General features: G+C 36.8%; 1 protein-coding gene across 1 annotated transcript in view; it reads right to left on the bottom strand.

The window, feature by feature from the left end:
* PKHD1L1 (PKHD1 like 1) overlaps positions 1-19,875 on the bottom strand; it is a 180,768-nt gene that overhangs the window by 80,020 nt on the left and 80,873 nt on the right. Inside the window, exons 32-43 of the mRNA XM_064268002.1 lie at positions 19,665-19,857; positions 14,785-14,927; positions 14,277-14,381; positions 13,422-13,610; positions 12,482-12,652; positions 11,728-11,954; positions 8,731-9,715; positions 7,381-7,629; positions 6,495-6,644; positions 5,719-5,893; positions 1,381-1,537; positions 600-756 (exon numbers count right to left, since the gene is read on the bottom strand). Of these exons, the coding sequence (XP_064124072.1) occupies positions 600-756; positions 1,381-1,537; positions 5,719-5,893; positions 6,495-6,644; positions 7,381-7,629; positions 8,731-9,715; positions 11,728-11,954; positions 12,482-12,652; positions 13,422-13,610; positions 14,277-14,381; positions 14,785-14,927; positions 19,665-19,857 (2,901 nt within the window). The remainder of the gene's footprint in view (positions 1-599; positions 757-1,380; positions 1,538-5,718; positions 5,894-6,494; positions 6,645-7,380; positions 7,630-8,730; positions 9,716-11,727; positions 11,955-12,481; positions 12,653-13,421; positions 13,611-14,276; positions 14,382-14,784; positions 14,928-19,664; positions 19,858-19,875) is intronic.

Raw genomic sequence — 19,875 nt, 5'->3', positions numbered from 1 at the left:
ACTAAAGCCCCAAGTACATTACTTTTGCCAACTCATATTTCCTTTACATGCAATTGTGACAGTTTTGGTTATTTGATTTGCTATCTTAAAAACAGAATATCAAGGAGCAGAGAGAATTCCAGGTAACGATCCAAAGCAGATTCACAGGCAAAGATGAAAATCACAACCTGACATTCAAAGGGGAGCCAGAGCAGTCATTTAGGATAGAATTTGACAAACCTCTAAGATTTGATAGCCCCTGGGATCCACAATATCAGTGTTTTTCTAAGTGGAGAATGGCTTTTACACTGACCCAGCGCAAGTGCATGGGCGTGCTCACACACACCTTGTTATTGGAAGGAAAGTTTCATGAAACAACATTTAACTTTAAAAGATACTTACCTGCGTGTGTGCAATATACTCTGATATTTTCTATTCTACATGAAATGCTTTCATAATGACAAATGGATTTTAATACTCAATTAAAAAAAAAACCTCTGTATTACATTCTGTATTAAAAACATGACACAACTAATGAAGTTCATAATCACACATTTTGATTAGAATAACTTCACAGCAAGATTCAATAGGCAGATTCTAACAGATTTTCAGAAATTTACCCTGAATAAGCAACATTTTCAGAATAGGTGTACTCTGATCCAGCAAAATTGTCTGCCCTTTGGTAATAACAGCAAGCGACCCTTCTTCGGGAGGAGATTTTCCTCCCCATGAGAAGTTGGAGGACCAAGCATCAACATATAAGAACTCAGCATTGCCCTGTAATAAAACATGAGAGACTTTTAAACTTAGAGGTTTCAAAAGAATTCTTTACTCAATTTCTCCAAAACAGGAATCTGAAATGATAAACATTTTTAGCAACAATTAATAAAATATAACCTATTTTGAATATATTATAGCTGCCTTTTCATTTAATTCAAGTTTTTGCTGGGGTATAATGCATTGCCAATTACGGCAAAACCCAGAATAATAATTAAAAATATGAAATAAAATTTTTTTAGTAATAAGCAACAAAACCATAGCTACTTTAAATTTATTAGTGTCATATATCAGAGTTTCTTTTTGGGGGGGTTCTAAAAAAGAAGGAGCCCTGGTGGCGCAGTGGTTAAGCACTCGATTGCTAAACAAGAGATCGGCAGTTCAAGCTCAACAGGTGCTCTACGAGAGAAAGATGTGGCCGTGTGCTTCCGTAAAGGTTTACAGAGTTGGAAACCCTATAGAGCAGTTCTACTCTGTCCTATAGGGTCGCTATGAGTCGGAATCGACTCAACGGTGGTTTTCTTTTTCCTTAACTAAAAATAAAATATCCATTACCAATTACCCCACCTCCCATAATGCTAATTTTTCTATAGCTGTGATTACTATACCCAACAACTCTATTACCAGTTTGGCCAGGCCGATGCTTCTAATGTTGACGTGAACTGGAGCTGGTCCTGAAGGAGCATGGGCATTTGTCATGCAGATGATGTGTGTCTTGTTGGAATACACAACATCACATTCGGCTTCAGCTATGGTGACGTGAACATCCTGCATATCTTCACTGTAAGGAAAAGGGGGAAAAACAAAACTTTTTTTTCAAATTTCTAGGTCACATCATCAAATTCTTTATATGTTACTGTGAAAATACTTAGCTTACCCTATGATCCATATAAATGCAAATTGGCAGTGTTGTGACTTCAAAATATTTGTTGAGAAAAAGTAAACAAAGAGATTAAGAGACCAAGGATTAGGATTGTACTTTGTGTGTGTGTGTGTGTGTGTGTGCTTCTTCTTCTCTGTTGGCGCAGTGGCTAAGAGGTCGGCTGCTAACCAAAAGGCTGGCAGTTCGAATCCACCAACGGCTCCTTGGAAACCTCATGAGGAAGTTCTACTCTGTCCTATAGAGTGGCTATGTGTTGGAATCGACCAACGGTAATGGGTTTGATTTTTTTTTTTTCAGTCTTTCCCTCTGGTAGTTTGTGTTTATGAATGGACCCAAAACATAACATAGAGAATTTAACTACTCATATTCTAGTTTCTTGGTTAAAAGGTTTAATTGGGGAGCCATACAAAATTATTTGATAAAACGATATCAATTTAGCTTTAGTTATTCATGTATGCATTTTACTAGCATGACCACGATTTTGATCTATGAGATTGTTTAGTGTTATTTATCAGCAGAAGAAAGAATGGGCGACTTAACTCTTTTCTAGAGCATGAAGGAATGCTGAACGGTTGACAGCTATCCATTTTGATTCTAATGCAGTTAAACTAAAGCAGAAAATAATTTAAAATACAGCAGGTAAGAAATTTAATTATAGAAAATATGAGACTGAAAAGTTCTCTGAGAGATGATGGCATCAATTTTATGCTGGTGAGTCTTAATGTTTGAAAAGTAGTAAAATTACTTTGAATTCCTTTCTTCTCTTTTATGATTCTAAATTTACTATGGTTTTTGAACATTTTCACCAGGAAAGTGTGATTATTTTCAGTTATTCATGTATTTGAAAATTTTTATTACTCACCTAATCTGGGTCAGAGCCCTGGTGGCACACTGGTTAAGATCTCAGCTGTTAACCAAAAGGTTGGCAGTTTGAACCTACCAGCTGCTCCTTGGAAACTCTATGGGGCAGTTCTACTCTGTCCTATAGGATTGCTATAAGTCGGAATCAACTCGACGGACTCTGGGTCAGATTGATTTTTAAAACAAAACTAAAATGAGGTTATTTAAAATTAATCTGGAAGAATATTGCTCATGAGCCCAGCAAGAAGTATGGCTCACTGAATGATATATTAACAAGGAGGAGGGGGACACTGAGATCACTCCAAACAGAGAGAAATCTTTTTCTCATATCTTTCAGTAGATTCACTGGCTACTGATTCATTAAAAAGGAGGCAGTATTTTTCATCCACTTGGTAACTAACATTTTGCCAATTGGCAAGACCATTTAGCTTCTTAAGGTAGGGTATAAATGGAGCCAGACTAAAGGCTGCCTTTTTTTTTTTTTTTTTAGAAAAATGTGATTTTAAGAGCCCAGCTATATATTTTTTTATATATTAAAAATACCCCAAATAGTGGGAAGACCACAACCATACAATCCTATCGTGTGAGCATTAACTTGGGAAGAGTCAACATGCTTATCATAGCAAAAAAAGGGAAAAAATAATCATTAAAATAATCCAGCTCAAGCAATTCAATATTGTACGCAATAAGAATGTGTCCTAGAGTGGTCTTTGATGGAAGATGTGAATCTCTAATTCTATTTCCATTCCCATGTGCTTCTCAATAGTGCCTCTCAATCTCACGGCGCTGTGATTCAGATTTTTAACTGTATGCATTTCTTTTTCTTTTTTCACATAATGTCCCTAAATACAGGACAACTTCATGTGGTGCTTCCTCTACCACGCTGACTATTCCTCCATAGATAGCTTTGCTGGTTTCTCATGTCTTCAACCTCTAAATGCTGAGATGCCTCAGCTCGGTCTTTAGAACTCTCCTCTATCTCATCCAATCTCATGGTTTTAAACAACATCTACAAAATTAAGATCTCCAGTCTACATCTCCAGAGTGAACTCCAGATTTGTATATAGAGCTTTCTGTCTTGATCCTCCCCCAAAACTGCACCCTTACAATTTTTCCCACCTCTATAAATAGGACTCCATTCTTGTCTCACATCAAAAGTCTTGGCATCCTTGACTCCTCTCTATATCTCATTGCCACATCCAATCAATCAGCAACTCCTGTTGGCTCTACATTCAAATATGTTCTCCACCTTCCTACCACCTCCATTGCCAGAATCCTTGTTCAACTCATCATGATCTCGCATCCAGAGTATTTCTGTAACCTCCTAAATGATCTCAGTGCTTCTGCCAATTGCCTCCAAAAAGTCTGTTCTCAACAGAGGGAAACTTTAAAAATACATGTCAGATCACATCACACCTTTGCTGGAAGCCCTGAAATGATCCCATCATGCTCAGAGGAGAAATCAGTGTTTATAAAACCTTGGAAGGCTCTTTACCATCTGATTTTATCTTTCCATCTCCATGTTCTAACATCCTTCTTCTCCCTCAATACTCTCCAGTCACACTGGCTGCCTTGCTATCCTTCAAACCCTCGAACCTTGCTCTGCCTCAGTGCGTTTGCACTAGCTGATCCCTCTGCTAGGAACACCTTTCTCCTGATAACCATGTTGCTCCCTCCACCCTTTCATCAGTTCTTTGCCTAGAAGTCTCCTTCTTCATGACAGCTTTCATATGCACTCTGTATAAGGTGTAATTCTCCCTCCCTCCCCCTACTCAACACTCTCTGCCTTGCTGTCCTGTTTTATTTTTTTCTTTATTGTACATACCACAATCTTTCTTACAATATATTTTGTTTGTTTCATGTTTTTTACCTTCTACTCAAATGTAAGCTTCAAGAAGGCAGGTTTTTTTCATGTACTTGCTTATTGGTGTACTCCCATCGCATAGAACTCCTAGTACATAGCAGGTAACCAACAAATATTTATTTAATTAAAGAATACTCAGTTAAAGAAATAACAAGATGTTTCAGTGTTGGAGGAAACACTTCCTGGGTTCAATTTATAGAGGGATGCTCTCTTGGTCTTTAAATGAGTATCTTTCTAAGAGACTTTCAAGAATTATTTTGTCTACGTGATAATTTTCATCACATTCACAGGCTTTAGAACTTAACTTCCATGTAAAAATGCAACTCCAAGGTAATTATTTGTACTGTGAGTAATTAAAATTTCCTTGTATGGTTTAAATCATTTGGTGTTTTGAAGTCAGTCATATTCACTTGGAAGAATGATGACAGTGTAGTACATAAACTTAGGCAAACAATGAGTGTAAGAAAAAGGAATCTGACCAATTACAATGGAATGGACCTGATGCATGAAAAGATGTTTCACTGACCTAAGAAGCAGATCATGGTTGGAAATGAGATACTGCGAAAGCATAACAAGAAGCTGATTTAAACTTGTGATGTTATTTACTAGGATTTGGTGCAAGTTATTTAAGCTTTCTAATCTTTTTTTTTTTTAATCTTAGTCTACTGACCATCGAATGGGATAAAAAATACCTCATAAGCAGGGATCACAATGGAGGGTCCAGGACAAAGCTGGAGAAAAATGTAGAACAAAATTCTAACTCAAAAAAAAAAAAAAAAAAAAAAAAGACCAGACTTACTAGTCTGACAGAGACTGGAAAAACCCCAAGAGTATGGCACCCGGACACCCTTTGAGCTCAGTAATGAAGTCACTCCCAGGGTTCACCTTTTAGCCAACAATTAGACAGACTCATAGGACAAAACAAGACTAAAGGGGAACACCGGCCCAAGGGCAAGGACTAGAAGGTAGGAGGGGACCGGAAAGCTGGTAATAGAGAACCCAAGGTCAAGAAGGGGGAGTACGGACATGTTATGGGGTTGTTAACCAATGTCATAAAACAATATATGTACTAACTGTTTAATGAGAAGCTAGTTTGTTCTGTAAACCTTTAGCTAAAGTACAAAAAAAAAAAAAATCTCATAGGTGAGGCAGAAAGTTTCCGTGGGTAGGAAGGTACCTGGCACAGTAAGTAAGAAATGTTGACTATTAGTACTGTTGCATGCCCAAAATGTGACTTGCTAGCAGATGGGTACATGTTACATGACTGTATTTAAGCAATGTCTGGTATGAGAGAAAGGAGTAATGGCTTGAGCTTGGACATAAGTATTGATATGAGTGCATATGAAGACAGTACCTGAATCCTGATCCCATGACTGTAAGTCTGGTGCCCCCTGCTGTACTGCCTCTCTTGGGAGCAATTTCGGTGATAAGTGGAGTCAGTGACACATTGTAGGTAAAGGGAGTTGGGGCCTGTGATAAATCCTTCCCATTAACCACATTCACTTCACAGGTTTGCTCAGGTCCACTGCCTGCGATAAGAAGGATCAAACAGAATACAGCTTTACACCCCTACCATCAGGCCCATATTCCTCTCCAAATTCTGCAAACTTTTCAATAACATCTTCCTCTTCCAGCAATCACTTTCCAATATAGACTCGACAGCACCTAACAGCAACAACAGTACTTGAAGTAATAGAGATGTCTAGCAATAGCCAAGAACATCAGAAAGCTCATGTGCATTATCAAAGGGTAGAAATCTTAGGCCCTCACTTGGAGCCTGTTACTGTAGGTAATTCTCCCAATCTGCCTGTTTAGTTTCCCAGGCTTAGAGGATCCAACGTAGCAAATTAGAACAGGAAGCACTGTTAAAGGCAAACACAACTGACAACAGCCAGGAGTGACAGCTGAAAGCAAGGTAAAAGACACACACACACACACACACAAAAATACAGAAACAGATGCAAAAACTTAAAAAGAAGAAGCCTGGCCAGTATTAAACAGACAACCTAAAAACCTCCACAAATATTCACAGCACTGCTACATTTTAAACAGGAAAACGAAATTCAGATTTTGATCTTTATAAAATTAACCTTTTCTCAAAGACTGCCATTCTCTTTTCTGAAAACTTACCATTATTAGGTGGAATATTACATAATAAGGTTGTGTAACCGGATCTAAGCTTGTCAACTGCACACTCTGAGTCACACACTAATATAACTGAATTTTGTGGATTAAACCCAGTGCCTGTCACGGTCATGGTTTGACCACCACCAAAGCTTCCTAGTGAAGACAAATAAAAGGAGAAAACAAAGCTAATTAAACAAATCTCCTCTGTGTGCATGTTTGTTTAACTTTATTTTAAAACCTGAAATGGAAGTTACATTAAATAAAAAAGTTCTTAAAATTAAAATACTATATATATACAATATAATTATTATGCTAAATTATATTATGTATTACACATATAATATTTATAGAATCTCTTTTGATTATAGTATTTTAAAACCAACATTGAATAAATGTTTCCTTTGCTCATCTATGTAAAATACATCTAGAATTCAAATTTCATTTAAAGAGATGTCACAAAGAATTTCAGAGTAATCAAAATATAAATGTCAGATTTCAATTTTATTTAAGAGATATATTAGTTTTACTTTCCTAAGTTATTGGTATGAGGACATATGAAGGTTTTTTAATCATTAAAATAGTTTCCAAATGGAAAAAATATTTATTTATGTAGGAATAATTACATAACGACGATGTCTAAGCACTGTTTTTAAAATTTTTCACATATATAACCTGGATATTTTAAGTAGGGCTAAATTTTAAACAAATTATACAGCACTAAGAGAAAAATAAGGCAAAATGATTAAATGATACCCTTGCATATTTATTTACTTCTCCATGAAGAAAACTATATTTAAATGTGTGTATTTGAAGAACATTTCTTTTTTCTAAATGAGATTAATGTTTAATGAGATAAAAGATTTGTAGGTTCCTGAAAATTCATGACTACCTTGGCTTGGATGAATATTTTGAATAGTGAGCGGGTACTCGAATATAACTCTGGACACAGCAGAGCCTTTTGTCTGATGGTGCATTGTAACTGGGAAAGTGCCACCGGCATGATCTCCAACAATGCAATTCAGTACACTATCATTGACCGTGGTTACATTACACTGAGTATTACTGATCATCACTGAAACTTCCAAGACATCAATACCAAAATTAAGTCCAGTGATTTGAATCTCAGTTCCTGGTGGACCTAAAAGATAAAACAAAACAAAAACAGTATACCCATTGCCAAAACACATCTAAATCCCTATACTTACCAATGCATTTAAGTATATATTTATTTACTTCTATAAATAAAATAATATCCAGTGTTTTAAACTAATATAATAGTAACAATACATGCATATCATTTACATTTGAGTACAACACACACTACAGTCTACTGTATTAACTAGAAATGATTTATCTCAAAGTTAATTACTTTTCAGCCCTTTTCTCCATTCTCTGGGCTGTAAACTACTAACTCAGGATAGTAGAGGAGTACAGAGGGGAGAAGACAGAGGGTCTAAAGTTAAGAAGTATCCATGTCTGAGCTGGTTGTGTTTGTGTAGAGAGTGTATTTTGAGGATAGGGCTTATTATTTTTTACTTTTGGTACTTTATTGATATTGCAACTCATTTGAGGATGGACTTCATTATCTTAATTCATTACACTACAATTGCCTCTCAAGAATTCATTACATAGACGGTAAGGATTCCAATAGCTTGAAGATGGTCAGAAACAGCATAGCATAATGACAAAGGACCTAGAGAAATATCTTGATATAGTCTTTGCTTAAAAAATGAGTCATGCTAAACAAATACGTAAATCTTATTTTACAATATTTTCTCCATTTGAATGATCTGATTATTTCCTTAAAGTCTGTTGTCTTAATAAGGTAATAATCAATTGGCGTTTCATGGAAATACGGTACCCTAAAAAATTCTGAATATTAATAAGATCAACTACATGTGAGTTTTAATGTTTCTTGTGTTGTATCAACATTATATGACATAAATTAATTATCAATTTAATTCATACATATTCACCTATTTTTTCCTCAGATTGAAATTTAGGTCAAGTTGACAGGAATTTGGGTCCTACACAGGAATTTGGCAAAAGTTTTATCCAAAAAATGTACAAAAATAATCACAAAATAGATACTATGCAAAATTTGAATCACATGAATTAATTGGGTTAAATGGGATTGTCTAAAAACACATCTTACTAATCTTAATGATTATTCCAATTCAATACTAATTATTACTGATAATAAGATATTAAAGCAATACAAAAGTAGATAATGGAGTACCTCTACTTGGGACAATTCCTCCAAGAAATGGAGTATCCTCCACGGCATATGTAAATGACAGAGGTGGGTAAGCAACTTCACTAACAAAGACCTTTACATCCACCATTGCAGCTTCCCCTGCTGGGGTATGGCAGTAGACTTCACTGAAGTTGACAGAAATAATTTCACAAGGGTTATCTCCAACAATGACTGTGGTCTTGCCTGGATAGAAGCCATTTCCAGTGATCGACAAAGTAGTTCCACCTCCTGTGCTTCCAGAAGTTGGTGAGACAGATGCTACTGCAGGGCTGCTGACAGTAAGGTTTCCCAGAGCCAAGCCTTTAGTTCCCACCACAACACTAAGAGAATGAAGTCCAGCTGGGAGAGGAGTCACAAGAACAGTGATGTGATTTTCATTAACATCTATTGCTCTGAACTGTTGATTTCCAATGAAAACAGCAATGTCCTGCAAGATAGTTCCAAAACCTTCTCCTTCTATAAGAACTTGTACAGATCCATTAATACTGTCTGGGATGATTCTTGTTAGGATAGGAGTTAGGCTGTCTAAATATGAAAAGCTGCAGTTCTCCTGGCACTGGGCAGGCACACCATGTATTAGAAGAGCTATATCCACAAGGTGCTGAGGAGCAGGAGGTGTTTCACATTCAATGGCTGTATAATTCACTGATAGAACTTTACATGGTAAACGATCCATGAGGACGTCTACGTTAGCAGGAGAAGCTGCAAATCCAGAGCCTTTTATGGTCAGTTTTGTCATTCCTGTAGTTGATCCTGCAAGTGGCAACACCATGTCAATGCTTGGTAGAAGTACAAATCGCCTATCAAATTCACTGGCCAGTGTGTTGATAGCAGTGCCCAGGTTGTGGACAGTTAATGTGACCACTTCCCTGATGCCAACATCCATTGAGTTTTGAGGGTCAATATGACACATAATGGAATATTCATTGCTTTCTTCTACAACACAGGGGTAGCTACCAATTGTAACCTGAAAGTAAAATGAATATGAAATAAATCAGTTCAATGCATTACTCTAGTGTGAACTTGTATTCAATAACTAACACTAAAAAAACTAACCGTGCACAAATGTTTATTCATAAAATTTAGGCGGCTGATCAAAGCACATCTTGGACTAACTTTAAAATTAAATCATGATTGTATATGAATATTCATAGTGGCATTATTCATAATAGCCAAAAAGGGAAAACAACTCAAAAGTCCATCAGATGATAAATAGATGTAGCATATTCATAAATGAAATATTATTTGGCCTTAAAAAGAAATTAAGTACTGATATAGACCATGACATAAATGAACCTTGAAAACATTATGTTAGGTGAAAAAGCCAGTCACAAAGGACCACATATTATAATTCCTTTTATATGAAATGTCCAAATAGGCAAATCTACAGAGACAGAGGAGCCCTGGTGGTGCAGTGGTTAAGAACTTGGCTGCTAACCAAAAGGTCAGCAGTTCGAATCCACCAGGAGCTCCTTGGAAACCCTATGGGGCAGCTCTTACTCTGTCCCATAGGGTCACTACGAGTCGAAATCAACTAGAGGCAACAGGTTTTTTTTTTTTTTAAATAGAGACAGAAAGATTAGTGGTTGCCCAAGGCTGGGGGAGTGGGGGATTTGCCGGTGATAGCTAAAGGGCATGAGGTTTCTTTTGAGGGCAAGGAAAATGATCTAAAATTGATTGTGGTTGGAGTTACACTATCTACATTCATCAAGAGATATGTACACCTATTTTACGTTGTGAGAACAGTTACACTGCCTATCTACATTCATCAGGAGATATGTACACCTATTTTACATTGTAAAAACTGGCAAAAAACAATTTAAAAAAGTGTGTTTATTTACATACTGGATTATTATACAGCAGTGATATTTGGCAAATTCATACTGATGCAGGCAATCATAATAAAAATCAGAACCCAGACACAAAGGAAACCTTACAGTGTGATTCCATTTATACAAAACAGAAAAGCAGGCATAATAATTGATAGCTTAAAGTTGTTATATTTGTTTCCCTTGTGACTGGAAGAGGGGAAAAAGAATCTTCTTGAAATGTTGGTAATACGTTTTTATTCATACAGGTGCTGGTTACATTGATGTGATTGTTGGGAAAAAAAAAAGTCAAAATGTACAATTAAGATTTGTGTGGTTTTCTCATATTGTTTTATGTATGAATAGGTAAAAAAAAAAAACCCAAAAGCCTAAAAACGCTTGCCATCCAGTCAATTCCAACTCATGGTGACCCCACGTGTTTCAGAGTAGAGCTGTACTCCACAGGGTTTTCAATGACTCTGATTGTTCAGAATAAGATTGTCAGACCTTTCTACGTAGGTGCCTCTGAGTGGATTTGAACTGCCAAGCACAGTGGCCAAACACTGAACCATTAGCACCACCGAGGGACTCCACGAATAGGCTTATACATTCTATGGTGAAGGCATCAGAGCTATTTCCAGGATTTTGTCTAATCATGAAGAAAATTGCTATGATCATTTTTGTACATGAATTTTGGTGCAAGTTTGACTTATTTCTGTATACCTACGAGTCAGATTGTTGAGTCATAAAAAATAAAATAAAATTGATCATGGTGATGGAGGTACAACTCTGTGAACGTACTAAATGCCACTGAATTGTACACTTGACATGGGTATAACTGTGAGGTATGTGAATTATATATCAATAACCCTCTGTCGTGGAGACAACTGCAACTCACAGAAACTGTAGGACAGAGTAGAACTGCCCCATAGGGTTTTCAAGGCTGTAAATCTTTACAGAAGCAGACTGCCACATCCTTCTCCTGTGGAGTGGCTAGTGGCTTCAAATCACCGGCCTTTCGGATAGCAGCCAAGCGGTTTAACCACTGTGCCACCAATGTTCCTTTATATATCAATAAAGCTGTTTAAAAAATCAAATAATGAGGTTTCGGTCAAAACAGCTTCCTATTGTTGAGTATATAGAAGTAAAAAGGAGGTCTTTACATGCTTACCTTGTTAGCACATGTGAGATTACTGAAGCCATGTCCAGTAACTGTTATCAATTCATTTACTGTTCCAATGGATGGACTAATGTTGTTTATAGATGGTGAAAAACAACTTGAAAGCTCAAAGAGCAATCTGTCTGAATTTTTAACCCCGGTATTGTTCAGGCCACAGACGGGTTCTGTTGCTAGGCAGCCTGCCACAGAGCTTCCCAAGTTCAAATTCTCAGGTCCTCCTTTAGACAAAAGAACTGCCGGTAAGTCAAGGATAACATTCTACAACAAGAATAGTTTTCATGTTGCATTACTCTTTATTTTGATGATGGTAGTTTAAACTCTGGTAAACCTTTTTTTTTTTTAAATGACAAGAGGAGCGCCAGGAAGTAGGGAGGTCCTAAAGACTTGGATGAAGATGGTAAAGAGAGAAGAATAAATCTAAAATTAACTTTTCAATTTGTCTAAGGCCAAATTTTCACAGGTGCGGGGGGACCCAATAATATCACCTTATGTTTTAATACATTTTGGGAGCATGTACAGAGTATCAGAGCTCTTTCACATTACATTTCATTCGAAGCACAGAAAGATTCTGGGAGTCTGGCAAGATGAGGTTAACATGACCCTTACTTCAGAGGACTAAATCCAGCCTCAGAGCAATCAAGACCTATTCAAGGTCATATGGCCTGTCATCTGCCTCCTACTCTAAAAAGGTCTCATAAACCCTGGGTCACCTCAGTGTTGGAACTTCCATCTTCAACCTTCTTACCCTGGACGTATGTGGCTTCAGTGCTGTCCACGAACAGGTGCAGGGGGATGTTCCTGGTTTCAGCTGGTAAAACATTAATGACTCCTTGGAGAAAAATGGAGTTAGCATCATCCACATACCCACTGCTATAATAATGGACTCCAGGTGACGTAAATTGGTAAAAAAATGAGCCTGTCATAAAATAAGATTGTACATAATAAATACAAGCAATTAATGAGGCTTTGAAAAGTGTGCAAAAAATTTGAATGTACACTTAGATGACAGGTTTCTTATTTTTCACGAGTGTGATATTTCAGCAGCAAGAAGAAAGAAGATGACTCACAGGCTACAAAAGATCTATCTTGTATGATGAAATTACATTCCAGGAAGAAAAGACCCATTTTTGGACAATTTTGTAGAAAACTGGGTCAAGTCAGGCATAACTTACTAAAATTTAAAGAAAAATTCAACATGGAATAAAAAATAAACAAACAAAACATAATTTTTGTCTATGAGCAAAAAGTTCAAACTGCTATAGAACAAAACAGGCAGGCTACAAGGCACACTTAGACTGAGCTATCCTAGTAGAAATACTGATTTTAAAGCTGACTTCAATTAACAAAAGCCAATGATTTAATACCAGATTGGTGTGATTAAAAAAAGTATTTCAGTTTTCATTGCATTTTTACTTGTTTCCATATATTTTTTCAATTGATTATTGCAGCATCAATGAAGATATTGCTAATAACAGGACTCTAATATATATAAAATACCTTGCTTATATTCATTAATAACATGTTTCACTACAGAAACAAAATGCCTACTAAACCACTTTGTGTATGTGTGTGTGTGCCTACATATGTGTAATTTATGTGAAAGTATTTTAAGTTTAAACAAAATGACTTTTATATTACATCTAGGAAAAAGATGTGATGCAAAACTCAACAAAGTGCAAACATACCAGATGCAGATTTTTGCCTTCCACTAGTAAACCCTTTGCCATCGTAAATTACACTTCCAGGGCTGGAGACAGAGAAAACTCTATATCCTATTCCCCTGAGAAACGGATGTGCTTGCCAACGCCATGTCACCGTGTCGCCCACGGATACATTTAAGACTGATGGGGACCAGGCATAACCTAATCCATGTTCTGAAAGCAAGAATTGAATTATACTTTAAAAGAAACAAGCAAAATTTCTCAATAATTACCTTGAAAATGTATTGTACTTTATACAACCATGAGTGAAAACAAGTGCTAATTAACTCTGTAAAACTTTATTATGTATATGATTTAAACACCTAGCAAAAATAAACAGAAATAATAAAAAGTAAGATAATGAGAAGCTAAGGAAAAAATTAGTCAAAAAACTCCAAAAACTGATGAACAAATGACAATTGGAAAAAAGTCAGGAAGTCAATAAATAATTTGATCAGAAATATAACATAAAATATTTTTAAAAGCGAAGGTCGATTCTGTGAACATAAGAATTTTCTCAGGCAAAGAGCCATACAAAATCTGTACAATTTCATTTTGAATATTCATTCAGAAACTCATGACTGGTAAACAACTACACTAATTCAGGAGCTTCCGTACCGGGACAAACCAAATGGCAATTCCTGAACTCGGAAACTGGAAAGTTTATGGAGTCTCCTAAGACTCAAGACTACCAACTCTATATGATCACCTATGTCATAGAGATACCCTTGACTAATTACCGAAAGAAATAATAATTCATATTCTTTAATTACTTTACTATGACGCATAAAATAAACAAATTACATCCATAATTTAAAATTTATAAATACTAATTGATACCTGAATCTTCCCCATTGTTAGTAACCCTGAATGCATTCCCTGTTGAATGAAGAACACATTTTATGACACTGGCTGAAGATGATATCACATTGCAAGGAAAGGAACCTAGAAAGAATAACGATAAAAATATATTTTCTCAAACATTTTTGTGAGCTATAGAGGTGAAGTATAATTAATAAACCAAAGTCCAGCAAAAGCTCTGCCTTATGTATTTTTTCTGATAATAATTATGCACAAGCACTGATTATTTTCAGAGTAAAGCCCCTCCGCTCCCTATCCTTTTTTTCCAGGTGTTCTATAACACTAATACACAATGATTATTTATTGGAATCAAAAGAGTATTCCAGTTCTCCCTACCTCCTTAACAAAATACACTTAACCTTTTATAAATTAAAAGAAAAATAAAGTTTTCTACGATTGAGAGTATTTGTGCAATCACTCACAATGCACCTATAGGACATCCTTTGGGCTGAGAAAAATAATATTTCTGTGAGAATGAAGCTCTTACCTAAAAGCACAGTGTTTTCAGCTGGTATAGTGCTGAACCCAAAACCCATTATAGTGATTTCAGTTCCACCATATAAGGACCCTCTCTGTGGAAACATGTTGGTCACTTCCAAAATATACTGTATAGAAACATGTAACTTGTCTCTGCAAACGAAAATAGATGTTTCGTTGAACTTTCCACAGGCTCATATTGCTACAGTCTTATGAGGATGTAAATTCCTTAGGAAGAGGAAGTAATAGAATATTTAATTAGACATTAATTTTTCAAACTAGATAATCTGATGACTATCATGGCCCCAATTTGGTTGGACGGCTTACGTACAGTTGCTTTTCCCTAACTATGAAAATTTAATTTCTGAAAATCTCACGGCAGAAGAATTTGAAATGGAGGATCTTAAAATATTATGAGAAAAATATGGTTATGAGAACTGAGGTTATAAGAAATACATGAAATCCTTTAAAATATTTTACATATTCATTAGAGTAGAACGTAAAGACAGCAAAAAAGACAGCAACTATCTATTAAAAACAAACAAACCCAATGAAATGGAATTGCACATATTTTGTATGAGTAATAAAAGGTTCTATGCAATTAATTTATAATTCCATGTTTACTGGACACTTATCAGGCTCTCTATCTCACTATTTCAATACGAAGCTTTTAATCTATTTTGCTCTGTAATGGACAACATGCCTGCTAAGAAGCATTTCTCCCACATGTCACCATGATTACAGAGAGGCTCAGTTCTGACTCATAGTAACCCTACGTACAACAGAACGAAACACTGCCAGGTCCTGCAGCATTATCACAATCATTGTTATGCTTGAGCCCATTATTGCAGCCACTATGTCAATCCATCTTGTTGAGGGTCTTCCTCTTTTTTGCTGACCCTTTCCTTTACCAGGCATGATGTCCTTCTCTAGGGACTGGTCTCTCCTGATAACACATCCAAAGTAGGTGAGACAAAGTCTTGCCATCCTTACTTTCAATGAACATTTTGGCTGTATTTCTTCCAAGACAGATTGGTTCCTTCTTTTGGCAGTCCATGGTATATTCAATATTCTTTGCCAACACCACAATTCTTCCTTAGTCATCGTCCAGCTTTGCATACATATGAGGCCACTGAAAATACCATGGCTTGGGTCAGGTGCACCTTAGTCTTCAAGGTGACATCTTTGCTTTTCAACACTTTAAAAAGATCTTTTCCAGATTTGCCCAATGCAGTGCATCTTTTGATTTCTTGACTGCTGCATCCACGGGTGTTGATTATAGATCCAAGTAAAACAAAATCCTTGACAACGTCGATCTTTTCTGTTTATCGTGACGTTGCTTATTGGTCCAGCTGTGAGGATTTTCGTTTTCTTTATGTTGAGGTGTAAACCATACTGAAGACTGTAGTCTTTGATCTTCATCAATAAGTGCTTCAAATTCCATTCACTTTCAGTAAGCAAGGTTGTGTCATCTGCATAACGCAGGCTGTTAATGAATCTTCCTCCAATCCTGATACCCCATTCTTCTTCATATAGTCCAGCTTCTCAGATTACTTGCTCAGCATACAGACTGAATAGGTATGGTGAAGGGTACAACCCTGACGCACACCTTCCTGCCTTTAAACCATGCAGTATCCCCTTGTTCTGTTTGAACAACTGTCTCTTTACCTACATACAGGTTCCTCATGAGCGCAATTAAGTGTTCTGGAATTCCCATTCTTCTCAATGTTATCCATAATTTGTTATGATCCACACAGTCGAATGCCTTGTTGTTGTTGTTAGGTGCTGTCAAGTCGGTTCTGACTCATAGTGACCCTATGCACAACAGAACGAAACACTGCCTGGTCCTGAGCCATCCTCACAATCATTGTTATGCTTGAGCTTATTGTTGCAGCCACTGCATCAATCCACCTCGTTGAAGGTCTTTTGCTTTTCCGCTGACCCTGTACTTTGCCAAGCATGATGTCCTTCTCCAGAGACTGATCCCTCCTGACAACGTGTCCACAGTATGTAAGACTCAGTCTCACCATCCTTGCTTCTAAGGAGCATTCTGGTTGTACTTCTTCCAAGACAAATTTGTTCGTTCTTTTGGCAGTCCGTGGTATATTCAATATTCTTCGCCAACACCACAATTCAAAGGCATCAATTCTTCTTCGGTCTTCCTTATTCATTGTCCATGAATATTCACATGGATAAGATGTGATTGAAAATACCATGGCTTGGGTCAGGCTCACCTTAGTCTTCAAGGTGACATCTTTGATCTTCAACAGTTTAAAGAGGTCCTTTGCAGCAGATTTACCCAATGCAATGTGTCTTTTGATTTCTTGACTGCAGCTTCCGTGGCTTTTGATTGTGGATCCAAGTAAAATGAAATCCTTGACATAGTCAAGGCATAGTCAATAAAACAGGTAAACATCCTTCTGGTATTCTCTGCTTTCAGCCAGGATGCGTCTGACATCAGAAATGATATCCCTGGTTCCACATTCTCTTCTGAATAAAGCTCGAATTTCTGGCAGTTCTCTGTTGATATACTGCTGCAGCTGCTTTTGAATTGTCTTTAGCAAAATTTTACTTGTGTGTGATATTAATGATATTGTTTGATAATTTCCTCATTTGGTTCTATCTCCTTTCTTAGGAGTAGGCATAAATATGGATCTCTTCCAATTGGTTGGCCAGGTAGCTGTCTTCCAAATTTCTTGGTATAGACAAGTGAGTACTTTCAGTGCTGCATCCGTTTGTTGGAACATCTCAATTGGTATTCTGTCAATTCCTACAGCCTTGCTTTTCGCTATTGCCTTCAGTGCAGCTTGGACTTCTTCCTCCAGTACTATTGGCTCCTGATCATATGCTACTTCCTGAAATGGTTGGATGTTGACAAATTCTTTTTGGTATAGTGACTCTGTGTATTCCTTCCATCTTCTTTTGATGCTTCCTGCAGAGTTAATATTCTCCCCATAGAATCCTTCAATACTGTAACTTGAAGCTTAAATTTTTACTTCATTTTTTTCAGCCTGAAAAATGCTAAGTGTGTTCTTCCCTTATGGTTTTCTATCTCCAAGTCTTTGCATATGTCATTATAATACTTTACTTTGTCATCTCAAGCTGCCCTTTGAAATCTTCAGTTCAGCAGTTTTACTTCATCATTTCTTCTTTTCACTTTACCCAAAAACCCAGTACCATCGCGTCGATTCTGACTCATAGTTAGCTACTCTATATTCAAAAGCAAGTTTCAGGCTCTCTTCTGACATCCATTTTGGTGTTTTCTGTCTTTCCTGGCTCTTAAAAGACCTCTTGCTTTCTTCATGTACGATGACCTTGATGTCATTCCACAACTCATCTTGTCTTGGGTCATAATAGAGAGCTAGGGGAACTCAAATGAGTCTTTCTGTGAATTTTTATTTAACTTCCTCAGCATAGTTGAATTGGTATATCTCTAATCTCCACCCACATACAGTTTTTCATGGCACCCACTCTGTCCATTATATCATTACGCCAAAGCACAAGCCAGCACCTTTTCTTGAACTCATCTCAGCTCCACACTGTGACGCTAAGAGGGGATGAGGTTTCGAGGTTTATGTTTACTGCTGCTCAACTTCCTTCACCTCTTGGAAGGCTCTTTTTCTTAATGCCTGAATTCTAAATGCTTAAATTTATTCTCTCTTTTTTAAATTGTTCCCAACCAGTAACTTTCTCACCGAGAACTAAAATCTTACCAGGTAACAAACAAGTTCTGGGAAGAAAATACTAAACACTTGCTTAATGGGAACTTATACCAAAAACCTGTTGCCATCGAGTCAATTCTGAGTCATAGCAACCTATAGGGCACAGTAGAACTACCCTGTAAGGTTCCAGGGAGCAGCTGGTGGATTTGAACTGCAGATCTTCTGGTTAGCAGCCTGATCGCTTAACCACTGCACCACAAGGGCTCCAAAGGGCACTTACAGTTGGAAAGAATTCTCTTCATCTTCTTTAGATGGCCAGCTCCTATCCATCTTTTACATCTTGGCTTAATTATCATTTTTTCAGAGAATCCTTCCATATCCCTCAGGATAAATTAGCTCTATTATATACTCTTACATCACCTGATACCCCTTATTCATACTGTTTTTCATTTTTAGAATTAAATTACTGATGTAATCTTTTGTTAAAGTCTGTCTCCTCAACAAAACTGTGGGCACCATTAGAGCAGAGGATGCGTCCCTCTTGTTCACCACTACAGACCTAGCACTGAGCAAGTGCCGTCCCATAGTAACTGCCTGATAAGTACTTCTTGAATGAATGCAATTCATATCACATATACATAAACCTAATTTCACAGAGAATCTTTCAACCTAATCTGAATGGTATTGGTTTCAAAACTAAGTGTCAGATTGCACTTTATGAGATATTCTCAAAACCATTTACAATCATGGATGCACAAAAGTAAAGAATGCAACTGAAATATTATAACGTTGATGACTGTTTCTTTTCCAGTTCTCATATGACTAGTCCCATGTGTCCACAACTCCTTTGATTTATGGTTATTACCATACCTTTTTAAAAATATATGTTATTGTGTTTTAGGTGAAATTTTACACTGTAAGCTAGATTCCCAGTTAACAGTTCATACACAAATTGTTGCGTGACATAGGTTACCATCCCTGCAATGTGTCAGCACACTCACCATGTCCACCTCACCTGTCCCGTTTCCATTCATCTAGTTTCCTTGCCCCTCCTTGCCTTCTCATCTTTGCTTTTGGGTAAATGCCGACCATTTGGTCTAGTATAGTTGACTATTTAAAGTAGTGCATTTTCGTAGGTGTTATTGTTTATTTACAGGCCAATCTATTATTTGGATGAAAGATGATCTCTGGGAGTCGTTTCAGTTCCAGGTTAAAAGGGTTACCGTACCTTTTTGATGCAAAACCCCAATTTCTGACTTCTACATAGACATCATGTTTTCCAGGAGGCAACTTGGGCAAAAGGCATCTAATATCTGTGACATTCCAGTGAAGAACCTGGCAGGTTTTTCCTCCAACGTACACCATGTTTTGTGTGAGTTCATTTCCAAAGTTATAGCCCTTAATTGTTAAATAAACTTCTCCTATTATTTTCAAAGAAA

Source organism: Loxodonta africana, chromosome 14, assembly GCF_030014295.1.
Source record: "Loxodonta africana isolate mLoxAfr1 chromosome 14, mLoxAfr1.hap2, whole genome shotgun sequence".
NCBI classification, from domain to species: domain Eukaryota; kingdom Metazoa; phylum Chordata; class Mammalia; order Proboscidea; family Elephantidae; genus Loxodonta; species Loxodonta africana.
The sequence above is the reverse complement of the archived record's forward strand: the minus strand, read 5'-3'. Positions and strand labels throughout refer to the sequence as shown.